Source organism: Mus caroli, unplaced genomic scaffold (assembly GCF_978045245.1).
Source record: "Mus caroli unplaced genomic scaffold, Mus_caroli_1 scaffold_7, whole genome shotgun sequence".
Classification (NCBI taxonomy): Eukaryota; Metazoa; Chordata; class Mammalia; order Rodentia; family Muridae; genus Mus; species Mus caroli.
In genome coordinates, this window is record NW_028227262.1 from 76,166,184 (window position 1) to 76,191,002 (window position 24,819).

Here is a 24,819-nt window from a genome sequence, read left to right on the forward strand (position 1 = left end):
CACCAATACTCAGATGTGTTAATCCCTATCATACATTCCTCCCGCCTTCTTGGACCTTTTTTTCTAATTTAATTTTTTTTTTAATTTCCTTCTTTCTTCTTCTGTATATCTTCATCCTCACTTAGGATAGTTTTACAGATTGTCACTGATCCACAATGATGTTTTTCTCTCCCTCAATCTCTCACCATTGTCTTGTGAAATGACACCTTGAGGCCTGTTGTGTGGCCAGCTCATGTTGATTCGTTTCCATGGAGGAAATCTCTTATTCCTGCTTTTGATACTCATGAAATTTTTAAGTTGTGCAAAAAATTTAGATCTCAGAAATAGAAGTAGATGTGATTCCAACCCTTTAACGCGCGTGTGTGTGTGTGTGTGTGTGTGTGTGGTGTAGGTCATAGGACAACTTACAAAAATCAATTATTTCCTGTAAAAGTAACTTTTATTTGTCAGATGTAATTGTCATCTTGGAGACTTATTGTTGAATAAGCTCATCCTTTCTAGCTCTCTCTGAACTCTGGCTGGCTGGTACAACTCAGTTGTTCTGGCTCAAACATCTCTCCAAGATGACTGATTCAATCTGGCTTCTCTGCTTCTCACTGAATTGCTCTGCTTGGCCTCAAACTAACTCTGGCAATTTGTTTTAATCTTATGGCTCCTTCTTACTCTCTGGCTTCAATGGCCTCTGCTGACCTACACTGCATGAACTACACTGACTGAACTGATTCAATTGAACTGACTTGAATCAACTGAACTCCACTCTGAACTCACCCAACTGGCTCAGTTCTGATGCACTGAACTCAACTGCCAAACTGATCTCTCTCCCTGTGCTGCTCTTGAGAGTGGGGCATATTCTATCTCTGACTCGTTCTGTCATATCTTTCTCTGACTCATCACTTTGTCTGCCCCTCAATTAGAAGTCATCATTTGGGATTAAAGGATTCCAGACAGAGGCATTAAAAGTGTATACTAAGGCCGTATCTGTATTCAAGCCAGATTACAAAGACCTAGAAAGTCTTTGATATTATCAGAGCAGCCATGTTGTTGGATTAAAATATTGCTACACTTTCCTTCTACAGTGTAGTTCCTGGGAATTGAACTCAGGTCTTCAGGCTTGGCAGCAAGTGCCCTTAAGCGATTGAGGCCAGCCTTTCTTGTTTCTCCCTCTGTAGTTGCTGTCATATGGCCTCTAAAATTGTATTTGCTCCCCATGGCTTATACTCCTTTGCTTCCGTGCTCTTTCTCTTCCTCATCCTTCCCCCCCACACACACACCCCACTTTCTGAGCATTCTTTGATCATGTCTTCTACCTCACCTGCTTCAATTCCCATAATACCCTATGTGAGACATTCAGCTTCAGCTGATCTTTGCAGGTTAGTGGTCACATTTATCCATATCTCTCTATTTTTTTTCCTGAACTCAAATTCTATGTTCTCCTTCTTGAGTGTCCAGTCTAATATTATGACCACTGCACTGTTTTAAGTTCTCACTAAAATGAATCAGCAAGTGTCTTACTTAATGTTGAATTGTTGTGAAGAGACATCATGACCAAGGCAACTTATAAAAGAAAGGGATTAGTGAGGGTTTACTGTTTTAGAGGGTTAGAGTCCATGACCCTCATGGCAGGGAGAATGGGAGCAGACAGGCATGGTGCTGGAGTGGTGACTGAGAAATTATAGATGACCCACAGACACAAGGGAGTGGAAGCTAACCGGAAATGGTGTAGATTTTGAAGCCTCAAATCCTGAGCCCAGTGACACACCTCTTCCAGCAAGGCCACACCTCCTAATTTTTTCCAAATAGTCCCACCAATTATTCAAATATATGAGCCCATGGAAGCTATTCATACTCAACTCACCACAAGTTTCTAAAATACTGTTGCTCTCATATAGTGACTGGCCCAACTGACCCCGAACCCCAAACCCCTTCAGAACCACTGTGCCTTTTTCTACATCTGGTGTTTTTTTGTGCACACTTGCCCTTCTAGGTGGAGATTTGAGCTATACCAGTATATAAATTTGTGTCTGAGATCAGTCAGGGTCCCTGTCAAAACCCTTCACACTTAAACAGAACAAAACAAAACAAGAAAAGAAAAGAAAAATCTTTTATTTTAAATTTGCACACCTAAGGCAGAAAGCTTCCAGCCCATGGTGAAGCAGGGTGGTGACGGAGAAAAGAGCCAACAATAACATTCACCCAGTCATGATTTGCCTGAGATAGACTGCTTCTCCCTTGCAGTATCCTGCTCTGCTGGCCACAGCCATCCCACTGAGAGCCATGAGGCCCTCTCAGCTACAGTGACACACCTGTGAACCTGAACTCAATCTTCCTCCCTTTGCTTCCTGCAGAATTGCACGGATGATCCGCCAGGAAAGGGGCAACGCGCTGCTGGTTGGTGTAGGAGGCACCGGAAAGCAGTCCCTCACGAGACTCGCAGCTCATATATGTGGTTACAAGTGTCTGCAGATCGAACTTAGCCGAGGGTATAATTATGACAGTTTCCACGAAGACCTGAGGAAGTTGTACAAGATGGCTGGTGTGGAAGACAAAGATATGGTTTTCCTTTTCACAGACACCCAGGTACATACTCAAACAGTGGGCACATGGGGCTGCAATCCACTGTGAGCACCGGGGTTAAAATCTACTACTGTGAGCACATAAAATGCACTGTGAACACATGGGGCTGCAATCCACTGTGAGCACCAGGGGTTAAAATCTACTGTGAGCACATAAAATGCACATGGGGCTGCGATCCACTGTGTTTTGAGGGTGGGTAAATTATAGAAGATCACTGTCTCCTCTAACATATTCCCTACACCTTATAAAATATCTTTATGGCCCAGTATTTTTTTTTTTTACCAAGTTTCTCCCTTTTAATTCAAAGTATTTGTGGTCAGAATTTAAAGAGAGCTATTCTTTGGGGAAAGGCATAGACAGTAGAAGGTTATTGTCCTGGTTCCATTTCTGTTGCTGTAATCAAGCAGCCTGAGAAAATGTAGCTTAGGGGAGAAGGCTTACTTTACCTTGCAGTTTCTGGTTACAGTCCATCATAGCGCAGAAGTCACAGTGGCAGGACCTTGGAAGAGCTGGGCACATCACACCCACAGTGAACAACAAAAGGAAGTGAATTCAAGATTGTTTGCTTTCTTGCTTGAACTCTGATCATTTCTCACTCTTACACTGTTCAGGACTCACTACTAGGGAATGGTGCTGCCTACAGTGGGCTGGGCCACCCACATCAATTAATTAACATGACAATTCCCAACATGCTCATAAGCCAAGCCACTGGAAGCAATCTCTCACCTGGGCTCTCTTCCTAGTTGATTCTAGGTTGTGTCAAATTAGCAGTCAAAGATGAGCACCACAGTAATAAACTCTATTTGGAAGTATAGATAGAAACTCTCTATGTAAAAATTACTGCACCCAAGACTAAGAGCTAAATTTCAGGTCAAATTAACTCTAGAACTCAGTAGTATTCAGTGGCCAATATGAGAGATTTTAAACTCTGTAGCAGGAGGCTTTCATACACACATACATTCACACATGCATGCACGCACACATACACCCATACACACACCATTAAAAAAAAACTTTACTTTTTAATTATGATATGGCATTGGCAGAGTGTGGGGAAAAGCCTGCTACTCAGCAGGTAAAAGGAACCCGGGATTGATCCCCAGGCCTCACATGGTAGGAGAGGTGGGCATCCTGGAAGTTATCCTCTGACCTCCACGTGCGCGCCTGCGCACACACGCACACACGCGCACACACACACACATGGATACATTAAAATTTAGTGAAAATGTTAAATCTCTATTTAGGAACAACAATCTGAATATAAATACATTTGTTCTGAGGGAAAATCTGCAGAGTGATGAATAGCAAAAAACTTAGCTATTAGACAATAAATACTTGTAATACTTTCACTAATTATGAGAGAAGAAGCCTATTTCATAATGTACAAATTACCTATTCAAATCTAAAAGAAAATCTCAAGAAAGTCTAAGAAAGTCTAAACAGACTCTTTTTTAACAGAAATTGTATATTTTTTGAGAATTGCATCTGCTTACACTGTCCTCCAACTCCCCCAGGACCTCTGTCACATGCTCCCCCCCTTCATGTCCTCCTCTTGTTGCTTATTATAACCCACTGAGTACGTTTAGTGTCTCCCAGGTGTGCACGATGTAGGGCCATTTACTGAATCATGTGCAACCTACTAGGGGCTATCCTCTTGGAAAAAGCTGACTCACCCAATCTCATGGGCCATCAAATATCAGTAGCTTCATAGCAAGGGTATGGCCTCATAAGCCCCCTCCCCATCCATGCTGGAACACTGGCTGGTGGGAGCACATGCAGGACTTGTGCAGATAGCCACAGCTTCTGTGTGAGTCATGAGTATAAAGCCACATCATGTCTGGAAGACAATGTTTTATAGTAGTCCCCCCAGACAGAAGTCAATGTGACTAAACTCACCCTTGCTTCAAAAAACCAAAGATAGGACAACTGAATTCTCCAAAAGGAAGCACTTATAAAACCCAAACTAACAAAAGGAAAGGTTAAACATGACTAAAGTCATACTTGACCTAAATGAGAAGTAGTTGACATTTACGCACTTTGTTAATCTCACTCCTGGGAATTTGGTCGGTGAAAATAATTTGCTCTCAGCTGAGAAGCAAAGCTTTAGACCTAAAGACAGATTGGTAGTAGAAACTAAATTGTCAACCATTTATGCTCATGGAAACGCAAGGCACTTTGTCTGCAAGGAATGTTGTTTTCCCACAAGATGAACACTCGAAGTGTGGCTTAATATTCATAGGAAAATCATCACTGAATGGAGCAGAATATAAGATCCTTGTACAAATGATTTTGATGGGTAAAATGGTGTGCTAGTAAGTTTTAACTGTTAAATTGACACACTCTAGTATCACCTGAAAAGGAGAGTTTCAATCAAGCAATTCTCTAGAATTGATTTTCCTGTGAGCACATCTGTTAGGAACTCTCTTGGTTGTTAATTGCTGTGAAAAGACCCAACCCGCTGTGAGCAGCACCATTCCCTAGGCAGAGGGTCTCAAACAGTAGGCAAGATTGAGGAAGCCATCTGAGCATGAGCAAACAAAAGGTTATTTCTCTCTGCTTTTGACTGCAGACATTATGTAACTAGCTGCTTTGAGTTCCTGCCTTGACTGCAACCTGGAATTGTACTTCAAATAAGCCCTTTTTTTCCCCAATGTCACTTTGGTCCAGGATGTTTTATCACAGCATGAGCAGTGAAGGGGAAGAACAGATGCAAATGCCCTTCAAGAGACAAAATAAGAGAAGAAGATGGAAACTCAATAAAGTCCCTGTGTTAGGACTTAAGATGCTGTTTACTATTTAAGTATCTTTTAAAGGTGGAATCGGTATCTGTAAGTTTTGGAATGAATACTCGATAACTTCATATAACGACTATAGCATGGTAGATTTATGATGGCCACTTTGCTTTTCCTATAGATCGTTGTCGAAGAGTTCCTTGAAGACATAAACAACATTCTGAATTCCGGTGAAGTGCCTAATTTATTTGAGAAGGACGAGTTGGAGCAGGTTTTAGCAGCCACCCGACCAAAAGCAAAGGAAGCTGGAATCTCTGAGGGGAACAGAGATGAGGTAGCACATCCCAGAATTATTATGCAACTTTCTAAGCAAAGATGGCCTTGGCCCTTTTGTTCAGTTAGGGTAGTTTTTTTTTAACATGATTTTTTTTTAGATTCTATTTATTTTATTTTCTGTGTTTAAAGTGTTTGTTCACTATACTTTCAGAAATACCCATGGATACAGAAATCAGAAATCCCATTGCCTACACAGAGATTACAGTCAGAGCCAGATCCCCTTCTTTGAGCCTGTACTTGTTAGATACATCTGCAATCTCTCACCTGAGAAAGGCTGCAGGTGCAAGCCCAATGCTTTTTATACTCTCGATTAGCAGCAAGGTCCTACACGATGAAAACAGAAATATGCGCTCTCTCTCTCTGTCTCTCACACACACACTATAGCTGATATCCGCCTCCATTTCTCCAGCTTTCCTTCCCTCTGCACCTCCTTCCACTTTCAAGGCTATTATTATGGGATAGTTAATGTGTCCCCTGTGAGAACTGTCCTGGGCCAGAGATGATAATGAGTACAGTCAGGAAGTCTACTGCAGCAGCTACCTTATGCCAGAGGGGCCCTTATTAGGGAGGTGCAGAACCTCAGGAGGCCAAAGAAAGAGAAGCAGCCCGACTCCTCGGAACGAATGTGCAATGCACACTGTTTCGTGCAAATAATCCATTCCATTCCTGTTCCGTGGAAATAATCTGACCAGAAGTAATTCTAGGAAGGAAAAAATTTATTTGGCTGGCAATTCCTGTTTACAGTCCCTGATAGCAGGGCAGTCAGGGCAGGAACTGACGCAGGCCATCTCACTTCACAGTCAAGAGCAGACAGAAAACAAAAACAACCTGGCTGCCTGCATACATCTGCTCTTCTCTCACATACAGTTTAGTATCCATTCCGTGGAATGGTGCCTCCCACCATGGGCTGGGTCTTCCTACATCAATGAACAATCGAGACAATCCCCCACAGCCACGCCCACAGACAGCCACGCCCACGGACAGCCACACCTGATGTGGATAATCCTTCGCTGAGGCTCTTTTCCAGGTTATTCCAGGTTATGTCAGGTTGATTACTAAAACCAACCATCACATACATTGTGGGAGCCCAAGCCTCTACTGTACCATTCCTGTTATACCAGTGAGCCAGCCGGTGGCCAATCACTGTGCCCCTGCTAACAACTGCCAGCCACAACACAATGTATCCTCCTCCTTGGCAGGAACAGCTGAAATAAGGTGTAATATCCAAAACTTAGCTCTCCAGAGCCACCATTCTTTCAGGCTTCCCAGCTACAAAGATAAATGCCAAGAGCCTGCCTGCTCTCTGTCCTAAAACAAAACCTATGAAGGTCTCTCTCTCTCTCCACTTAAGAGGTCTCCTCAAAGTCATATACAGTGCTCAGATTGCAGTGAAAACTGCAAATGTCTTTTCCTTTCTTCCGGATTGACTGCAGGGTCTCACACATGGTAGATAAGTCATTCATCACTGATCTCCAGTACTCCACTTTTATTGTTTGAGATAAGATTTCAGTAAATCTCCCAGTGTAACCTTGAACTTACTCTGTAGTTCAGGGTAGCCCTAAACCTTCATCCTCCTGCCTCCGCCTCCTAGGTAACTGGAATTACAGAACCATACCACCACCAGGTCTCCCTCTAGCTGTCCTTTATAGTACTTTCAGATTGCATGAGTGTCTTCATTACTTTCTTGTTGCTATAATAAAATTTACCTAACACAAGCAACTTGAAGATGAAAGAGTTTACTCCAGATCCTAGTTCGGGGTACTGTCCATGAAGGGTACAACCCATCATGGCGGGGTAGTCATAGTACCAAGAGCTTGAAGCAATTGCACACAATGCATCCACAGTTGGAAAACAGGGAAATGATTGTGTGCATGTCAATGCCCAGCTCCTCTCTCCACTTTCTAAAGTCCAGACTTCCCTGCCCAGGACACAGTGCCACCCAGAGTTAAAACAGGGCTTCCCACATCAAGTAATGTGACCAAGACCAATGTGAGTCTAGATTTTGTCAACTGTATTGACTGTAGGTGTTTGCAATTCATCTAGCTGTGCTCATTTTATTTCCTGGTTGCATCCTCACTGTGTTCCATGCACTCTCCCTCTCATTTTCAACTGAAAACTGATCTTTGTTGTCAGGTGTTTCAATATTTCATCAGCAGAGTACGACAGAAGCTGCACATAGTTCTCTGCATGAGCCCGGTTGGCGAGGCCTTCAGGTCCCGATGCCGGATGTTTCCCTCCCTGGTGAACTGCTGCACCATTGACTGGTTTGTCCAGGTCAGTGACGGCCCAGGATACCCTCTGGGAGAAGACAGATTTGCTTGTTTTGGGGGGGCTACCCCACGGAGCACAGCTCATGATCCTTATGTTAGTTGTAAAGACTTCTAGGGAATTACTCAGACACAGGATGATGTTGATGGTCACGGAACACAGAGAAAACATGATTTGTAAAGGGAGGGGAAGCCACTGACACTGAAGTCATTGTGATCCCGACAAGAGCTGTCACAGTGCATGGCCAGGGACAGAGCTGAAAAAAGAGGCAGAGCCAGAGATAGCCCAGCAGTTAAGAGCACCGACTGTTCTTCCAGATGACCCGGGTCTGATCCCCAGCACCCACATGGTTGCTACACGTTCGTTGTCAGTAATACCAGTTCCGGAAGCTCTAACTACCTCTTCTGGCCCCCAAGGGCATCGCACATGTGTGGTGCCCAGACAAATGTATATGCAAAATAGCAATACACGTAAAATAAAAATAAATAAATCCTACCAGAAGAGGGGATCAGAGCCAGTGAGTGTAAGCAACAATCTCAAAAAGTTTTCTCCAAGCAAACAGAAAGACAAGAGAAAGGACTGGGGAGGTACAGCGAAGCCAAGAAAGCCTGTCTTTAATCTTTCATGACATCATGTGTTAGGGGGAGGGGCCACGACACAACACTTACACGCAGGTCAGATGTCATCTTGTTGGAGTCAGTTCTCTCCTTCCACCATGTGAGTCTGGCTGCCAGTTGTCAAGCTTGGCAGCGCAGCCCTTACCTGCTGAACCATCTTGCTGGTCCAGAACTACTTTTGAACACTGATTTTAAACTCTGGGTGTGTTGATAAAAATGATCCAGGAAGAGATTCAACATAACATTAAGCCTCGTAGAACCAACGTCACCGAATAGCAGTGAAGCACAGGGTGTAATTGTCACTGAAGGAGCATTACTCTCGTGACAAGAGGGGAGTGCTGAGAGGAAAAGGTACAGATGGGAAGATACCGGGGTTGGGTGAAGAGCTCACTGAAGTCTCCTTTGCTTCTGATCTTTTCATTCATGTAGCAAGCAAAGGCATCCACTGAAAGTAACTGAATGGGTAAACAGAAGTCTAAGGAATAGCATACAAAGCACGAAACTGATGTGTTAGGAAAGGAGCTTGTCAGAGATGTTCTCACTGAAGGTGGAGCGAGCCAAGCATGGTGCTTGTAATCTCAGCACCCAGGAGGCTAAAAACAGGAGGATTGTTCCTCATTCAAAACCAACCTGGGCCCCAGTGTGAAAGACACAGGCTCAAAAACCAAGAAACCCTCAGGATGATAAGAGAGAGGACTGCGAGTTTCTGCCCAGCAGCAGCACAGAGTAACTAAGGGTCACATTTGACCAAGGGTCAGGGGAGCTTCAAACGAGAAGTCGGAAGGTCAAGGTCTAGACCCGACCTCAACCTCGCTGCCGCATCACAGGGAAGTTTAGAGGTTCTTGTGACTTGTATCATTCTATGCATAGAATTCCAAAGATAGCCTCCCATTGCTTCTAATCAGCCTGTGTTTATCAGCAACTTCTCTGTGCTTGACACTGCTGGGGGGGAATGGGTAGGGGGCAAAATGGTCAGCAAATGCAGACCTGGGTCCCCTGGAATAAGGTTTGGTTCATGAGACTCCCAAAGCAGGAGGAGGAGTTAACCGGATGAAAGGAAGAGACAGCCGAAGAAGTCCTAGACAAACACTGTTTCTCAATTGTTGAACGATGTGTTGTAAAAAGTGACCGGCAGAATGGTTTTTTTCAGATTGCCTTTTTATTTACAGTGGCCCAGGGAAGCGCTTCTGTCCGTATCAAAGTCCTTCTTCTCATCTGTCGACACTGGAAACGATGAACTAAGAGAAAAGCTTTCCCTCATGTGTGTGAACGTGCACCTGAGCGTCTCCCACATGGCGGAGCGTTACTACAACGAACTGCGCAGGCGCTACTACACCACGCCCACCTCCTACCTGGAGCTCATCAATCTCTACCTGACCATGCTCACTGAGAAAAGGAAGCAGTTAGTCTCAGTACGTTCATCTATACACCCGTCTTACCCGAAATGCTAAGCATTCGCTCTACCACTGCGCTACCTCTCCGTCTATCTAAAGAGCCATCTTCAAACCAAAATCACAACCTGTCATGGCACCCAAAACAGGGTTTTGTGTTGCTGCTAGGGTCTCTCCATTCCTGAATATTTATATTTTCCTTCTTTCATTTATGTGTTGTTGGTCCAACAGAATGAGAACAGCGAACAGCACAATAGCATAGGAGTTGAGCAGAGACCTCCCCATCTCTGTAGGGTTTAACACAGACGGAAGTTATCTGATGAGCCACAGAGCTGGGTTCTGAATGCTCTAACATGTGCTCTAGTATGTGACGGTCAGCACCAAGACCAAGTGCTTCACTGTCACATACTCTTCATGCCACCCGAGCTCTGCCACTTACATCACACACAATCTTGAGCCTGTTATGAAAGGTCTGTAAGCTTAAATAGAAGGTAACCCTAAACTGGTAAAGATACACGTCTTCAGCTCCAGCACTTGAACTATGAACCACGCAGATCAGAAGTTCAAGGCCATCCTCAGCTACATAGTGCCCTTGAAGGCAAACCTGTACTAGATGAGATCTCATACGAACAAAAATTAAATAAGATTTTTTTTTAATTAGAAAATAAACTTTAGAAATACTTATAATTCCTCCTTGGATTGTCGTAAAACGTAAATAGGGTTCTGTGACAGTTAAAATGAAACAAATACATAATGCACAGTGTTCGTGAAGTAATTAAACTTTGGCCTGACATGTGAGCTGCCCAGAAATAGTGCCAATTAACAGGATCCAAAATTGCAACATTTTAGACAGAGTGCAAGTGGAAGCCTTTGCTACTCAGATATTTAAAACATCTTTCCCAGGTCCTAGTTTTGTAAAGGGGTGACTTGTAAGGAGTCCAACACTCACCTTTGACTTCTGCCTATTTGAAAAGATCTTTTTTACACATCTTCAAAATAGTGTCTCCTCTTCTTTCAAGAGGAATCCCTGTACTGTGTACCACCTCTGCGGTCCTAGATGAGGGTTTTCACCCCTGGGAAATGTTCAATCCCCTTCCCTCAGTGAGCCAAATGGTTCAGGGACACCCCACAGTTATAGCCGGAGGGATCAGATCCTAACACATGGTAAATAAGGAGTCCAGTTCCTAGCTTTGTGCTACCTACAAAGGTTTCCCTACTTGTAGTAGTTCACAACTTGAAGTGTTACAGATTGGCATGATGATGCTGTAGGAATAAAATTTAATGTATAAATAATGAATAATGGCAATCCTCAGTTCATAACACTGTTGTGATTTTTGTTGTTGTTGTTGTTGCTGTTGTCATTTAGGCACGAGATCGTGTAAAGAATGGTCTCACCAAGCTACTAGAAACAAATGTACTAGTAGATAAAATGAAATTAGACCTTTCGGCTTTAGAACCTGTGCTACTACAGAAATCACAAGATGTTGAAGCCCTGATGGAAAAACTAGTGGTGGACCAAGAAAGTGCTGATCAGGTATGCAGTGGTATGGGAATAGTCATATGGGCCAGAAGGCTTTAGCTGGAACCTCATGGATTGCACAGAAAAAGTGGATGACCAAATATCTGTCAGGAAGCGACTTAAGGGAGGAAGGGTTTGTTTGCACAAACAGGTGGAGGGGGTATAGTCCATCCTGGCTTCAGTAATGTGAGGCAGCTGATCACAGTGTATTTACAATCAAGAAGCAGAGATCCATGAATACCGGTGTTCTGTGGGCTTTCTCCATTTTATTCAGTCTTAAGACCCCACAGCCCATAGGCTGGTGCAACCCATATTCAGGGTGGGTCTTATCTGCTCAGTTAAATCTTTTTGGAAACAACTTTATAGACACACTCAGAGTTGTGAGTGTGTCAAGTTGACAATCAAAATTAATCCACAGCAAGTGATCATTTTGTTATGTGTGTCATTAAAATAGATACCAGAATCAGTAATGCTATTTTTCTAGAAATTCAGTAATGTTTGAAGTTGTAAACAATATCACTTGATCAAATCCGGATGGTTCTCCACCACCGAGTTGATACCACTCAGTAACCAGAACTGAGAGTCACGAAGAAAGCAATGTCTGAAATTATAAAATTGTTCCTCCTCCTCCTAAGAAGAAACGATTGAGTTTATCACAGACATGAGATAGACAAACAGCAAAGGGGATGCAACTCCTGCACACCATGGATCTGACCCAAAGGGAAAATGCACTTCATTATCCTGGCTCTTCAAATGCAAGTCAGATATCTTGTATGTTTGGATTTTTGGATTTTTGTAGATTTTGGAATATCTGCACACATAGGAGATATACAACACCAGACTCAAGTCTAAGCACAAGTTCATTTATATACGCTATATAAACATCTGATAGTAACTTGGTACAATCGTTTTTTTAGCTGCCCGCACTTGACTGTGGTTGTCACATAAGATCACATGTGAAATTATCTGCTTGTGGCAGTGTTTGGTGAAACATTTAGTTTCAGATTCAGATTTTTCCATACTAAGGATGCTCAGGTCTATAGCTGCACCACCCTGAATGTGCCCAGTCTTGTCTGATCTCAGAAGCTAAGCAGGGTTGGGCCTGGTTAGTACTTTGATGGGAGACAAGGATGCTCAGCCTTAATGAGACCTCTTAAGCAACTTTGATTCTGTGGCTAGGTCCGTAATGTTGTGCAAGAAGATGAAGCAATAGCAAAGGTGAAAGCTGAAGAGACTCAAGCGATCGCTGATGATGCCCAGAGAGACCTGGAGGAGGCACTCCCTGCCCTCGAAGCTGCCAATAAAGCACTGGATTCCTTAGATAAAGCAGATATCTCTGAAATCAGAGTCTTCACAAAGCCCCCCGACTTGGTCATGACTGTGATGGAAGCCATCTCCATCCTCTTAAATGCCAAGTGAGTCACTGGCTGCCTGGTGAGATTTCCCTTTCACCAGTTTTCTCCTTTCTCATATTTTCCTATATGTATATTCATTCTGTTCTCCGACCACCTCTCTTTGGTTTGATTGGTCCATTCAACAAACGTATCCAACAAGTGTTTTATTCAGTGAATATTTTATGACAGATAGTGGAAGATATAAAACTATTGGCTATAGAATACAGGCAATTTGGGGGACAAAGGAATGTGAACCTTGGAAAAGCTTGGAGAACTACTATTTTCATGGAGAGGGAACTGGGCAGACAGGCAGTAATTTCATCATGAAGGATCATTGTGTGTATGCCAAGCACATTTCTTCTGAAATCTAGTTTTCAGATTTTCAACAATACAATCTTTTTTTAATTTTTCATGTACATCTATATTTCATATAGATATATATTCATGTGTCTAATATATAATTATACATAATATATAATTAAATAGCATATATGTGTCATATTATTTGATCTACAGTTCCCTCTCCCTCTTTTCCTCCAAGTCCTTCCTCCCTCATCCACATTTCCTCCCAGCCTTGGCATGTCAAGTTGCAGAGAGACTAGGCACATCTAGAAGGCATTTTTTAAGACATCCTAGCAAGAGAATTAAAAGGTCAAAGTTAAGGCAAAGGATAAAATACAAGAATTAACAGTGTTTTTTAAATAAAAACTCTAGTTTTCATGCTGAAGAGATGACTCAAAAGTTAAGAGCACCTGCTGCTCTTCCAGGGGACTCCAGATCAGTTCCCAGCACACACACCAGCTGGCTCACACACTTCTGTAATCCGGGTTCCAGGAGATCCCGTATCTCTTTTGGCCTTCACAGCTACTTTACTCTCTCTCTCTCTCTCTCTCTCACACACACACACACACACACACACACACACACACACACTATCCCACAAACACATCATTAAAAATAAAAATAAAATAACTCTTCTTAGAAACTACTTTCCTAGCCAGGCAGTTGTAGTGCTTGACTTCAATCCAGCACTTGGGAGGCAGAGGCAGGTGGGTCTCTGTGAGTATGAGGCCAGCCTGGTCTACAGAGTGAATTCCAGGACAGTCAGTCCTACACAGAGAAACCCTATCTTGGAAAGAGATAGATAGATAGATAGATAGATAGATAGATAGATAGATAGATAGAAATAGAGAGAGAGATAGATGCATAGATAGATAGACAGACACATATATACATAGACACATACATACATACATACATACATAATAAAATTAAAACTACTGTTTCAATAACATCTTACATTTCTAAAACTCTCATATTTTATTCTCTAGCAAATCTAGGTTGTAGATAATAATCATCCACTTTCCTCTCTCCTCATGAATTAGTTGGGTCATTACCAGAATTACAGTGCCAAGGTTAAAATTCCCCAACTACTGGGTAATACTATAAGGTTCTCACAGCCACTTACCTTGGTGTCATCCTGCTCTGGATGGCAGCGCTGTTAGCTCACCATGGTCTGTCTTGCAGGCCCGACTGGCCAACAGCAAAGCAACTTCTTGGTGACTCTAACTTCCTAAGAAGGCTTTTAGAATACGATAAGGAGAACATAAAGCCTCAGATCCTGTTGAAGCTTCAGAAGTACATCAACAATCCTGACTTCGTGCCTGAGAAGGTGGAGAAGGTGTCCAAGGCCTGCAAATCCATGTGCATGTGGGTGAGAGCCATGGATCTGTACTCTCGGGTGGTCAAGGAAGTCGAACCAAAGAGACAGAAGCTCCGTGCTGCCCAGGTACCTCATCCAGGGCAGGACTTAGAGACTGGAAGGTCATGAGCAATGGTCACTCATACTCTCTATGGGAGGCCACTGTGACTCTCTCATGTGCAGTGTGAGAGTGACTGCAGTCCTGAAAAGTGGCTCATTTCTAGAAATGGCAAGCAGAGATAATTTCCCCGCAGAAATTTTCTCTCAAGTCAGCCTTTGGTAGCATAAAAAGAAGTGAATCTTGAGTAGATGCATGTCCTTAGCGTCAGGGTATAAAGGGACATGTGTCATATGTCTGCGATGCTTGTAAAGTTTCTCATAGTCTCTTACGGATCTGTGTTCCCACACTTAGTGGTGTCATCTTGGGTGTCAGAACCAATGAACGCAGGATCAGACAGGAGATCCTCAGAGTTCTTGAGAAGAGCAAAGAGTGAACTGTAAGTGGAGCAGGTTACCAAAGCTATAGGTAGCAAGCAGGGATGCGTAAAACTTTTCTAGACACCCAGAGAATAAATACTGCTCTAGCTCTGTGGATACCCTACAGAGCCAGTCAAGGCTCTGAGTTAAGTCCTCAGCATAGTGAAGAAAGAGAACCAAGAAGAAGTGGCGGGTGGAGGGAGGGAAGAAAGAAGTCCTAGTCTAGTTCACAGCCTGACAGGAGCTAGCAGTAGTTTACCATCACTGGGGGAGGGAGAGGCACTTTCCCATGGGCATGGTGCCCATGTTCTTGTAAGCAACCCTAATGAAACTCATTAGGTTATTAAAAACAAAAGGCATAAAAGTGGAAGGGAGAGTAGCTAGAAATGGAGGGGAATTGGAGAGAATAGGAGGGGCACAAGTGAGAGTAATAAGACGTGAATGTGATAAATATAGAGTATATACATGTGTGGAAATATTATAATGAAACCCATTATGTATAACTCATATATGCTAATAAAATTTCTTATTATTAACCTAGTTGTGGCCTGTAGGCCTTAGTTGGTAGACTTCTAATACAGAGAACTAGTTAAGAAATATTAGTTTTTGTCATACATGAATATTGAATTTGTTTTATAATTTAAAATCATAATCCACTGTGGTAACTACTACATCTGTTTCTCTATTCATTTGATAATTTATTTTGTTGGCCATTGTCTTAGTCGGGGTTTCTATTTCTCTGAAAAGATACCATGGCCAAGGCAACTCTTATAAAGGACAACATTTAATTGGGGCTGGCTTACAGGGTCAGAGGTTCAGTCCATTATCATCATGGCTGGAAGTGTGGCAGTGTCCACATAGGCATGGTGCAGGAGGAGCCAAGAGTTCTATATCTTGCTCTGAAGACAAACAGGAGAGACTTTCAGGCATCTAGGAGGAAGGTTTCAAAGACAACCCCTACAGTGACACACTTCCTCTAACAAGGCTACAAATCCTAAATGTGCCCTTCCCTGGGCCAAGCATATTCAAACCACAACATTCCACTCCCTGACTCCCACAGGCTTGTTCAAACACACAAAAATTATGGGGACCAGACCTAGACATAGCATAATGCAAAATATATTTAATCTAACTTTTAAAGTCCCATAGTCTATAACAGTCTCACCAATGTTAAAAGTCCAAAGTTCAAAGTCTCTTCTGAGATTCATCAACCCCTTAACTGTAATCCCTTAAGAAATCAGAATAAGAAATCAGATTGCATACCTCCATCAACATGCAGGATATACATTACCATCCAAAATGTCACAGTGAGAAAATGCTGGACCAAAACAAGACAGAAAACCACCTAGGTAAACGCTAAACTCTAAGTCTCCATGTCTGATGTCAAAGCACTCTTCAGATCTCCAACTCCTTTCACTCTTGTTGACTGCTGTTGGCAGATCTGACATTCTCTTGGGCCGATTCCACTCCCTGTTAGCAGCTTTCCTTGGCAGATATCCCATGGCTCTGACATCTCTAATGTCTTGGGGTATCCAAGGCAACTTCACCTTTACAGCTTCTTGTTCCAGTGTCTGGAATCCACACATGATCTTCTGAGCTCTCCAAAGGGCTTGGGTCACTTCTCCAGCTTTGCCCTCTGAAGCAGTCTGGTTGACTCTACTCCACTGCTGCTGCTGTTCTCAGTGGTCATACCATGGTACTGGTATCTCCAATATGCTGGGGTCTTCCACTCCAATGGGGCTTCACCAAAAGCCTGTCATAGGCTCCCTATGTGTTGCCAAGCTTCATCATCTTTGCTTGACCCCTTCAGTCCTGGGCCATCAACTGGAACTGAGGCTGCACCCTCACCAGTGGCCTTTCCTGGCCTCACACAGTGCCAAGCCTCACAGCTGCTCTCCATGACCCCTTCATGCCTTCAAAAGTAACACTACCTAGGTGACTCTTACACATTACCAAGTCCAGCGGCAACACAAGGCACAACCTTGGTTATCTTTGGAACACAGCTTCCTTTGTGCTCTCAGAAAACATTTCCCAGAAGATGTCACCTCGGGGACACTGGTTCTTCTTGATCACTGCTAATTTTTAGCTCCAGCTAATGAGCATCAGTTGTCCCAGTATCGCCTCTCTTTCTTGCTCTAAAGCCAAAGCCACATGGTTGAAACCGCCAAGTTCTGCTACTTGCTAGGGCTGGAACATGGCACCCTTGTTCTATTACATTATCACCAGCTTTCTGTTTTCTAACTCTTTCACTAAGCTTTGCTGTCCTGGAACTTGCTATGTAGATTGACCTTGAACCCAGAGATCTGCATGGCTCTGTCTCCTCGATGCAGAGATTAAAGGCATGTATCATTGCGGCTGGACTTAAGCTTTTCTTCATCTAGTACTTGTTCTGTCCCAGGCTGGACTTGAACTCAGAGATCTGCTTGCCTTTGTCTCCTATGATTAAAGGTGTATACCAACATGCCTGAGCCAAAACTTTTCCATGGCCACTATTCCTGATCAAAAGCCTGTGCCTTCCAGCCTCAAGATCTGGATCACAAGTGTGCCCTCCATTTCTGGATTGTAGTTCATTTCAGATTAAAAGTCAAAATGAAAACAATAACCAGGCAATAACACCTAACATGGTATAACTATTCCTTGTTCAAAAGCAAATACAAACAATAAGCTTAGCTGGGTGGGATCTTGCCCTGATATCAGCACATCCTTGGTCTGTTTATCTCCTTGAACATGAGATTCAGCTCCATTTCACTTTCTACTGTCCTTTATTAACTGAACCATACATTTTATATTTTTTCTTTCTAAACTTCCTATCCTTGATCAAAATCCTCTTCATTAGATTAAACCAGAGAACGAAGTCTCTGCTGAACTATTTTTTGTCAAAAATGCAATTAATATAAATCTCTTTACCTTTATTTAGCCTCAGGTAGACTCTTCAGAAAATGGCAAAAAGTGGCCACATTCTTTACCAAAATATCACAATAGTCCCTAGGCTACATAATGAAATTCTTCTCCACTGAAACTTACTAGGCCAGGTCTACATAGTTCAAATCACCCTCAGCACCAGTGTCTTCCATTTTCCCACGAGGATGGCCCATTAAGCCCCACTTAAAGCATTCACTGCTTTTCAATGTCCCAAAATCCGCACTCCTCCAAACAAAAGAATGCTCAGGCCTATCACAGCAATACCTCAGTCCCTGGAACCAACTTCTGCCTTAATTAGGGTTCTAGTGCTGTGAAGAGGCACCATGACTTACCAAGAGACACCAAGGCTTACTCTTATAAAGGACAATATTTAATTGGGTATAGCTCACAGGTTCAGAGGTTCAGTCTGTTATAATCATGGTTGGAAGCATGGCAGTGTCCAGGTAGCCAGGGTGCTGGAGGAGCTGAGAGTTCTACATCTTGTTCTGAAGGCAAACAGGAGATTCTGCATTTCAGGAAGCTAGGAGAAGGATCTCAAAGCCCACCCCTACAATGACACACTTGCTCCCACAAGGCCACACCTACTCCAACAAGGCCACACCTCCTAATAGTACCACTCCCTGTGCCAAGCATATTCAAACCACCATAGAATTGTTCTTGTTGTTACTTTGGTTGCTTGTTTCTAATCTTATATTTTACTTTATGGAGAGGAGGGGAGTTCATGTATCCTAGGCTGACCTTAAACTTGCTGGGTAACCAATGATGGCTCTTGCTTCTAACTACAGTTGTTGGGATTACGGCTGTGGGTGCACACCACCATGCCTGGTTTTATGAAGCACTAGGGATCAAACCTAGGGTTTCATACATGCTACACAAGTATCCCACCAACCAAGCTACATCCTAGCTCAATCTGTGCAAGATGAAAGTCTTTGGGGACATGTTAAAATGAACATAAACCATACTTTTAATCAATTTTATACAGGGGCCAATCAAACTTTGTGCCACTCATTTAATCGCTTGCTTTTGTTAGGCTGAACTTGACGCTACAATGGCAACCCTGAAAGAAAAGCAAGCATTGCTGAAGCAAGTGGAAGATCAAATAAAGACTTTGCAAGATGAGTACGAGAAAGGCGTGAATGAGAAAGAAAGTCTGGGTAAGAGGCTTGTGACTCATTTTGGACAGGAAAGGCCTGATTTCCAAAAGGAAGAAGAGTTTTCGGAGTCAGATCACAGCCTTTTAAAAGACTTTATTTTATTTTTAATTATGTCTATACATGAATGGGGAAAGCATATGAGTGCAGATGCCCGAAAGACAGAGTTACAGGTCAGTTGTGAGCCATCTAACATGTGTGTTGGGAACCACACTCAAGTCCTTTACAGAAGCAGTAAACACTCGCATCTGCCAAGCCATCTCTCCAGCTCCCAGATCTCAGCTTTAATGTAACATGCTGGATGTACTTATATTACATTGTCCTGCTTTTGTGAGCTTTCTAGTACCAGATGAGAAGAAGGAAGATACTGTATAAATTCACCATCTTACATACAAAACGGCTCATTTGAACATTCACATTATAACTCAAAAGAACACATGACTTTGGTCTAGACAATAAATACAGCAGGCCTACAGAGAGCACTGTCTCCAGCAAGAACAAGGAGCACCTGGGAAGACCTTAGCATGGAAGAGGCTAGACTTGGCTCTGAAAAGTACACACATAGGGAACTAGTGTGAGCTTTTGTAGAGAAGAATTGACATCATTAGCTACATAACAATAGCTCCTTTGGAAACCAAAGCAAGCCAGTCAGCTCTTAGTAATTTGGGAAATATTGACTAACCTGACCAGATGTTCTCAAAATCATCCAGCAAAGAACATGGCCCTGACCAAAGCGCGCCTGATACGTGCTGGAAAGCTAACGGCTGCATTAGGAGACGAGCAGGTTCGGTGGGAAGAAAGCATTGAGAAATTCCAGGAGGAGCTAGCGAACATTGTTGGAAACGTGTTCATAGCAGCAGCTTGTGTGGCTTATTACGGGGCTTTCACAGCCCAGTACAGGCAGATGGTGAGTAAGATGCTATGTGTGGAGTGGTAAGATGCAAGAAGAACTGGGTGGGGTATGGGGGGGCTCCTTTTCCCAGGTTTCCCAGGCAATTCACCAGGGCAGAAGTAAATGTCATATTTATATACACACACGCACACAGAGACCTTCACCTCTCCCACTGGCTGGTGACTATCTGTACCTAAGCTTCCATTAACATATTTCTCCCTTTCCTCCTTCTACATTGTAAAGCTATTCATCACTCAACACAATAACCTTGGAGACAGGAGGGATACAGTGTGGTCCCTACCTTCATGTCGGAAATGGCATCTAAACTTAATGTGTGTGAAGAAGTAAGACAAGCACAGAGTACTTGAGGAAGGAGACAGGAAGAAGCAAAACACTGGATGAAAACACACATACATACACACACACATGTGCATATATATATATATATATATATATACAATATAATATATATATATATATTCTGTCTACATGCCCTTTCCAAAAATACCAAATTAACAGGAAAAACTGCATAGTCATTTTTTATTAAATAACTTCCTAAAAATGTTCACCTTCATGAGCAATGGAGCATAGTCTTGTAGTCACCCAGACATGGAAAGAGCTCAGAGATGCTCTGGTTCAATGTGATTGGTCCCTTGTTGGGAGGAGGGGAAAGACAGTTCTGTGTCATGCCTGAAGTTATAGTAATGGCATGGTCTAGCCATCTTCCTACTGCTCTTCATCACATATAAATGTTCCTCCTTACAGCTTATAGAGTGGTGGATTGAATCCTGCCTGGTCCTGGAGATCCCTATTGACCCCTCCTTCAGTCTCATTAACATTCTTGGTGACCCCTATGAAATCCGGCAGTGGAACACAGATGGACTGCCCAGAGACTTGATATCAACTGAGAATGGCATTTTGGTTACTCAGGGGAGAAGGTGGCCTTTGATGATTGATCCCCAAGATCAGGTATGTAACAAATGCTTATGATAGAGTGGCCCTCTGCTGAATATAACATGTAAGAAAGGATTTTTAACATGATTGAAAGACCACAGGAGACTTAGCTTGAAGGAGTTGAGAAGGCTTCTCCTCGGAGTCCCTCATCTTACAGAAGTATTCAGTTTTGAGAAAAATCAGAAGGGACCTACATGAGAGCCCTTTATTCTTCATTTTGACTGATTTTGATTAGAAGGTTGGCTACCAGCTTTCCATTTTCTACTTGGGAGCATATAAATTGTCAGAAATGCAAGATAACACATCCTTTTACCCTAAAAGTCTGAGGAATCAGGATGAAGTCAGAACAAGTCTGACTCCATTTACAGATGCCTGCTATCTGACTTCCTAAATGCAAAGTGAGCATTAGAACAGGAAGCCCCTGAGAAAGTGACAGAAAGGAAGCTGACTGCCTGTCTTAGTGAGGATTTCATTGCTGTGAAGAGACCATGACGAAGGCAACTCTTAAAAAGGACATTTAACTGGGGCTGCACGCCTTTAATCCCAGCACTCGGGAGGCAGAGGCAGGCGGATTTCTGAGTTCGAGGCCAGCCTGGTCTACAGAGTGAGTTCCAGGACAGCCACGGCTACACAGAGAAACCCTGTCTCGAAAAACCAAAAAAAAAAAAAAAAAAAAAACTGGGGCTGGCTTACAGTTTCAGAGGTTCAGTCCATTATCATCATGGCAGGAAACACAGCAGCATGCCGCAGACATGATGCTGGAGAAGGAGCTAAGAGGTCTACAACTTGATCCTAAGGCAACCAGGAGAAGACAGTCTTTTGCAGGCAGCCAGGAAGAGGGTCTCTCTTCCACCCTGGGTGGAGTGTGAGAATAGGACCTCAAAGGCCACCCTCACAGTGACACACTTCCTCCAACAAGGCCACACTTCCTAACGGTGCCACTTTCTGTGGGCCAAACAAATTTAAATTACCAAGCTGCAAACAACCTAGGTTTTTCCTGGGTGGCTCTTTTCTTTCTTTGTTTTAAATTTGGTCAAAAAGTGGAATCTTAAACATTGGATTTAAAAGTTTTTTATTGGGGAGAGGATGTTTGTTTGTTTGTTTGTTTGCTTTGTTTGAGATGGGGTTTGTTTTTTTACATCTCCAATTTAGTTCTAGACTGAACATCTCTAAACTTGATTCAAGACACTTGCACGTTCCTGACATTTGACCTTCTCTGTGCTTTCTCACACAGGCCAATCGATGGATAAGAAACAAGGAAAGCAAGAGTGGGTTAAAGGTCATTAAGCTTACAGACACCAATTTCTTACGAATACTGGAAAATTCCATCCGACTGGGTTTACCTGTCTTACTGGAAGAGGTTCGATTTTTACTTTGCCATTTCATGTTAATCCCGAACTGTCAGATGTCTGGAATGCTGTACAGGTCACTAGACCACACCTGCACATGTGAAGGACACCATTCAAGTCCATTTTCAAATGGGTCAAGCCAGTTGCTACCTGAGTGGTAAATTCTCAGATGAGCTGGAACCTGTTGGCTGAAAGAATTTTTCACCCCACTATTTTGGAGCTAAGAGTCTTTACTTACCATGTTCCTCATTCCCAAGCCTCACTGTGGGCCTTAAAGGATGAGAAATTCAAAGCAGTAATGATAGCAGGAACCCCTGTCTACACACGTGCCATATACTAATAATGAAACACGAACTATTCTGGTAAATGCACTCATTATTTCTACTTGGGCATAAGGTCAGATTCAAGAGATCAATATTAAAAATGAACCTTTTCTCTTTTTTTAGACAAGTCTCATATATACAGTCTCAAACTTACTATGTAGCCCAAAGTTACCTTGAACTCTTGATCCACCTCCCTCTACCTCCTAAATTCTGGGATTACAGATATGTGTCACCAAAGCTGGGTTTTACAGTGCTAGTACTAGGACTTGGGTCTTTAGGCGTGCTGGGCAAACACTCTGCCATCTGAGCTCCCCTCACATACCCCAGAGGAGTGGCTTATTGAGTTAAGATGTTCTATCGTGAGACTTATCACTCTAAGACTAATGTTGCTTACCTCGTTCACTCATCCCACAAATATGTAAGAACAAACTTCAAAGAGTATAGATAGGGTCCCTGCCCTCAAAAGCACACAGACTCACTGGGAACAAAGATTGAAGGAAGGAAGTGATGAGGAGGAAGAGATCTTTCAAGTAAAAGCTTTGAAAGAATAAGCAGGGTACAGAGACAGCCAATAGGAAGGGCAGGCACACAATACTGGTCAAGTTACATCCTCTGGCTAGGATAAGACGCTACCACAAAAAGCAACCTGGGAGGAAAGGATTTGTTTGACTTATATTTCCAAGTCACAGTCCATCACTGAGGAAGGTCAGGTAGCAACAAGAACGCTGCTTCACTGACTCCTACTTAGTTTTGTTAGAACAGCCCAGCATCACCCACCCAGGGGTGGCTGGGCCCCTCCCACATGCTCACGGGCCCCTTTGATCTAGCAAGCCCTCAGCTGAGGCTCCTCCTTCTCAGATGATTCTAGGTTTTCTCAAGTTAACAATAAAAACTAACCAGCATAAATCTTGGAGAGTGTGACATTTAAGCTGTGATTTCTGTCTTAGCTCAACCAAGCAAGAAGGTCTCTTGAGCCAGGGGACATGGGCACCATGAATGGTGCCAATGAGCACACTTGCCTTCTCTAGTTTGCCATTCTATTTTTATAAGAGAATAAGGAGTAAATAAAAGCATGAGCTGTGACCACTTAAATCCTATGTAGAAGTATCTCTAATTCATCACGAAGCATGCTCAGAAATAGCACTGACCTGTGGTAACTCAGCTGCAGCCCTTTCATGGTTAACAAGGACCAATAATTAATGTCATCCCAAACTATGATGTCATCCCAAACATTTGTAGAAACCAAACAATCACGATTTGGTTCTCAGTGTCCTAACTCATTAATCTTCACATCAACCTTACTGTTAGATGGATTGATTACTAATAGATAGCTACTATTACTATCCCATTCTTCCAGTGAAGAAACTGAAACATCAAGAAGTTGAACTATCTATGCAGTCTTGACTGCTTAGAAAATCCAAAATGAGTTACAATCCTCCCCACTCAAGCCACATTGTGCACCAGGGTCTCACTGCAGCCAAGCTTTGGCCAGCACAGAGAAGGTTCTAGAAGGATTCCCCAGACCCTGCTTTATGTCATGTCACAGAGGGAAATCTCCGGAAGACTTTGGCACAGTTATGTTAGCTTCAACTGTGCTCTCAACCTGTGTTTACTTTGAGACACGAGAGGTCCCAGGGACTTTCCTCTTTCACAGCAGAGGACAAAGTTCCTTCTATAGTGTTGTGGCAAGAGCAGAAGACTCTTGGAAGTCAGGCCCCCAGCCAGGGACAGAATGCTGCAGCTGGGCCTTCCCTGCTCTCCAGGGTGTGAAGTCATTACCGTGGTACTCATTCTTAGATCCTCTCTGCATTTGCTACAGTGGTCCTGTCAGACCCTTTTCCTACCCACTTATGACTGTAAAATCCATCTTGTCTGTCTCAGTGCTTCATGTGGAGGCTAGGGAGGAGGTGGTTCACAGGTTGTACACGCACAAAGAAGTCAGAAGTTGACTTCAGATGGCTTCCTCTTTCGATCCACACCTTGTTTTAGGAAACAGGGTCTCTCACTGAACCGGGAGCTCATCAATTAAGTATACAGTCTTAAATAAGCTCAAGGCAGATTTTCAACTTGGCTACCAGGGCAAGCAGAAGTTCAGTTTTTTTGAGATCAAGAGGTACCTTCGGAACAATGACTTGGCACACAGACCTACTTGTCTGCAGACAGCTGAGGAGGGGGTCACCCAGCAGTCAGGTTCCATAGCAACCTTTGCTCTGCTAGC

The 24,819-nt window shown here is 43.1% G+C and overlaps 1 protein-coding gene across 1 annotated transcript in view; it reads left to right on the forward strand.

Moving 5' to 3' along the window:
- Window positions 1–24,819, forward strand: part of Dnah6 (dynein axonemal heavy chain 6) — a 202,163-nt gene that overhangs the window by 121,731 nt on the left and 55,613 nt on the right. Inside the window, exons 46-56 of the mRNA XM_021164519.2 lie at window positions 2,346–2,577; window positions 5,488–5,640; window positions 7,776–7,916; window positions 9,697–9,939; window positions 11,285–11,452; window positions 12,617–12,852; window positions 14,359–14,620; window positions 18,963–19,086; window positions 19,794–19,990; window positions 20,741–20,944; window positions 22,164–22,289. Of these exons, the coding sequence (XP_021020178.1) occupies window positions 2,346–2,577; window positions 5,488–5,640; window positions 7,776–7,916; window positions 9,697–9,939; window positions 11,285–11,452; window positions 12,617–12,852; window positions 14,359–14,620; window positions 18,963–19,086; window positions 19,794–19,990; window positions 20,741–20,944; window positions 22,164–22,289 (2,086 nt within the window). The remainder of the gene's footprint in view (window positions 1–2,345; window positions 2,578–5,487; window positions 5,641–7,775; window positions 7,917–9,696; window positions 9,940–11,284; window positions 11,453–12,616; window positions 12,853–14,358; window positions 14,621–18,962; window positions 19,087–19,793; window positions 19,991–20,740; window positions 20,945–22,163; window positions 22,290–24,819) is intronic.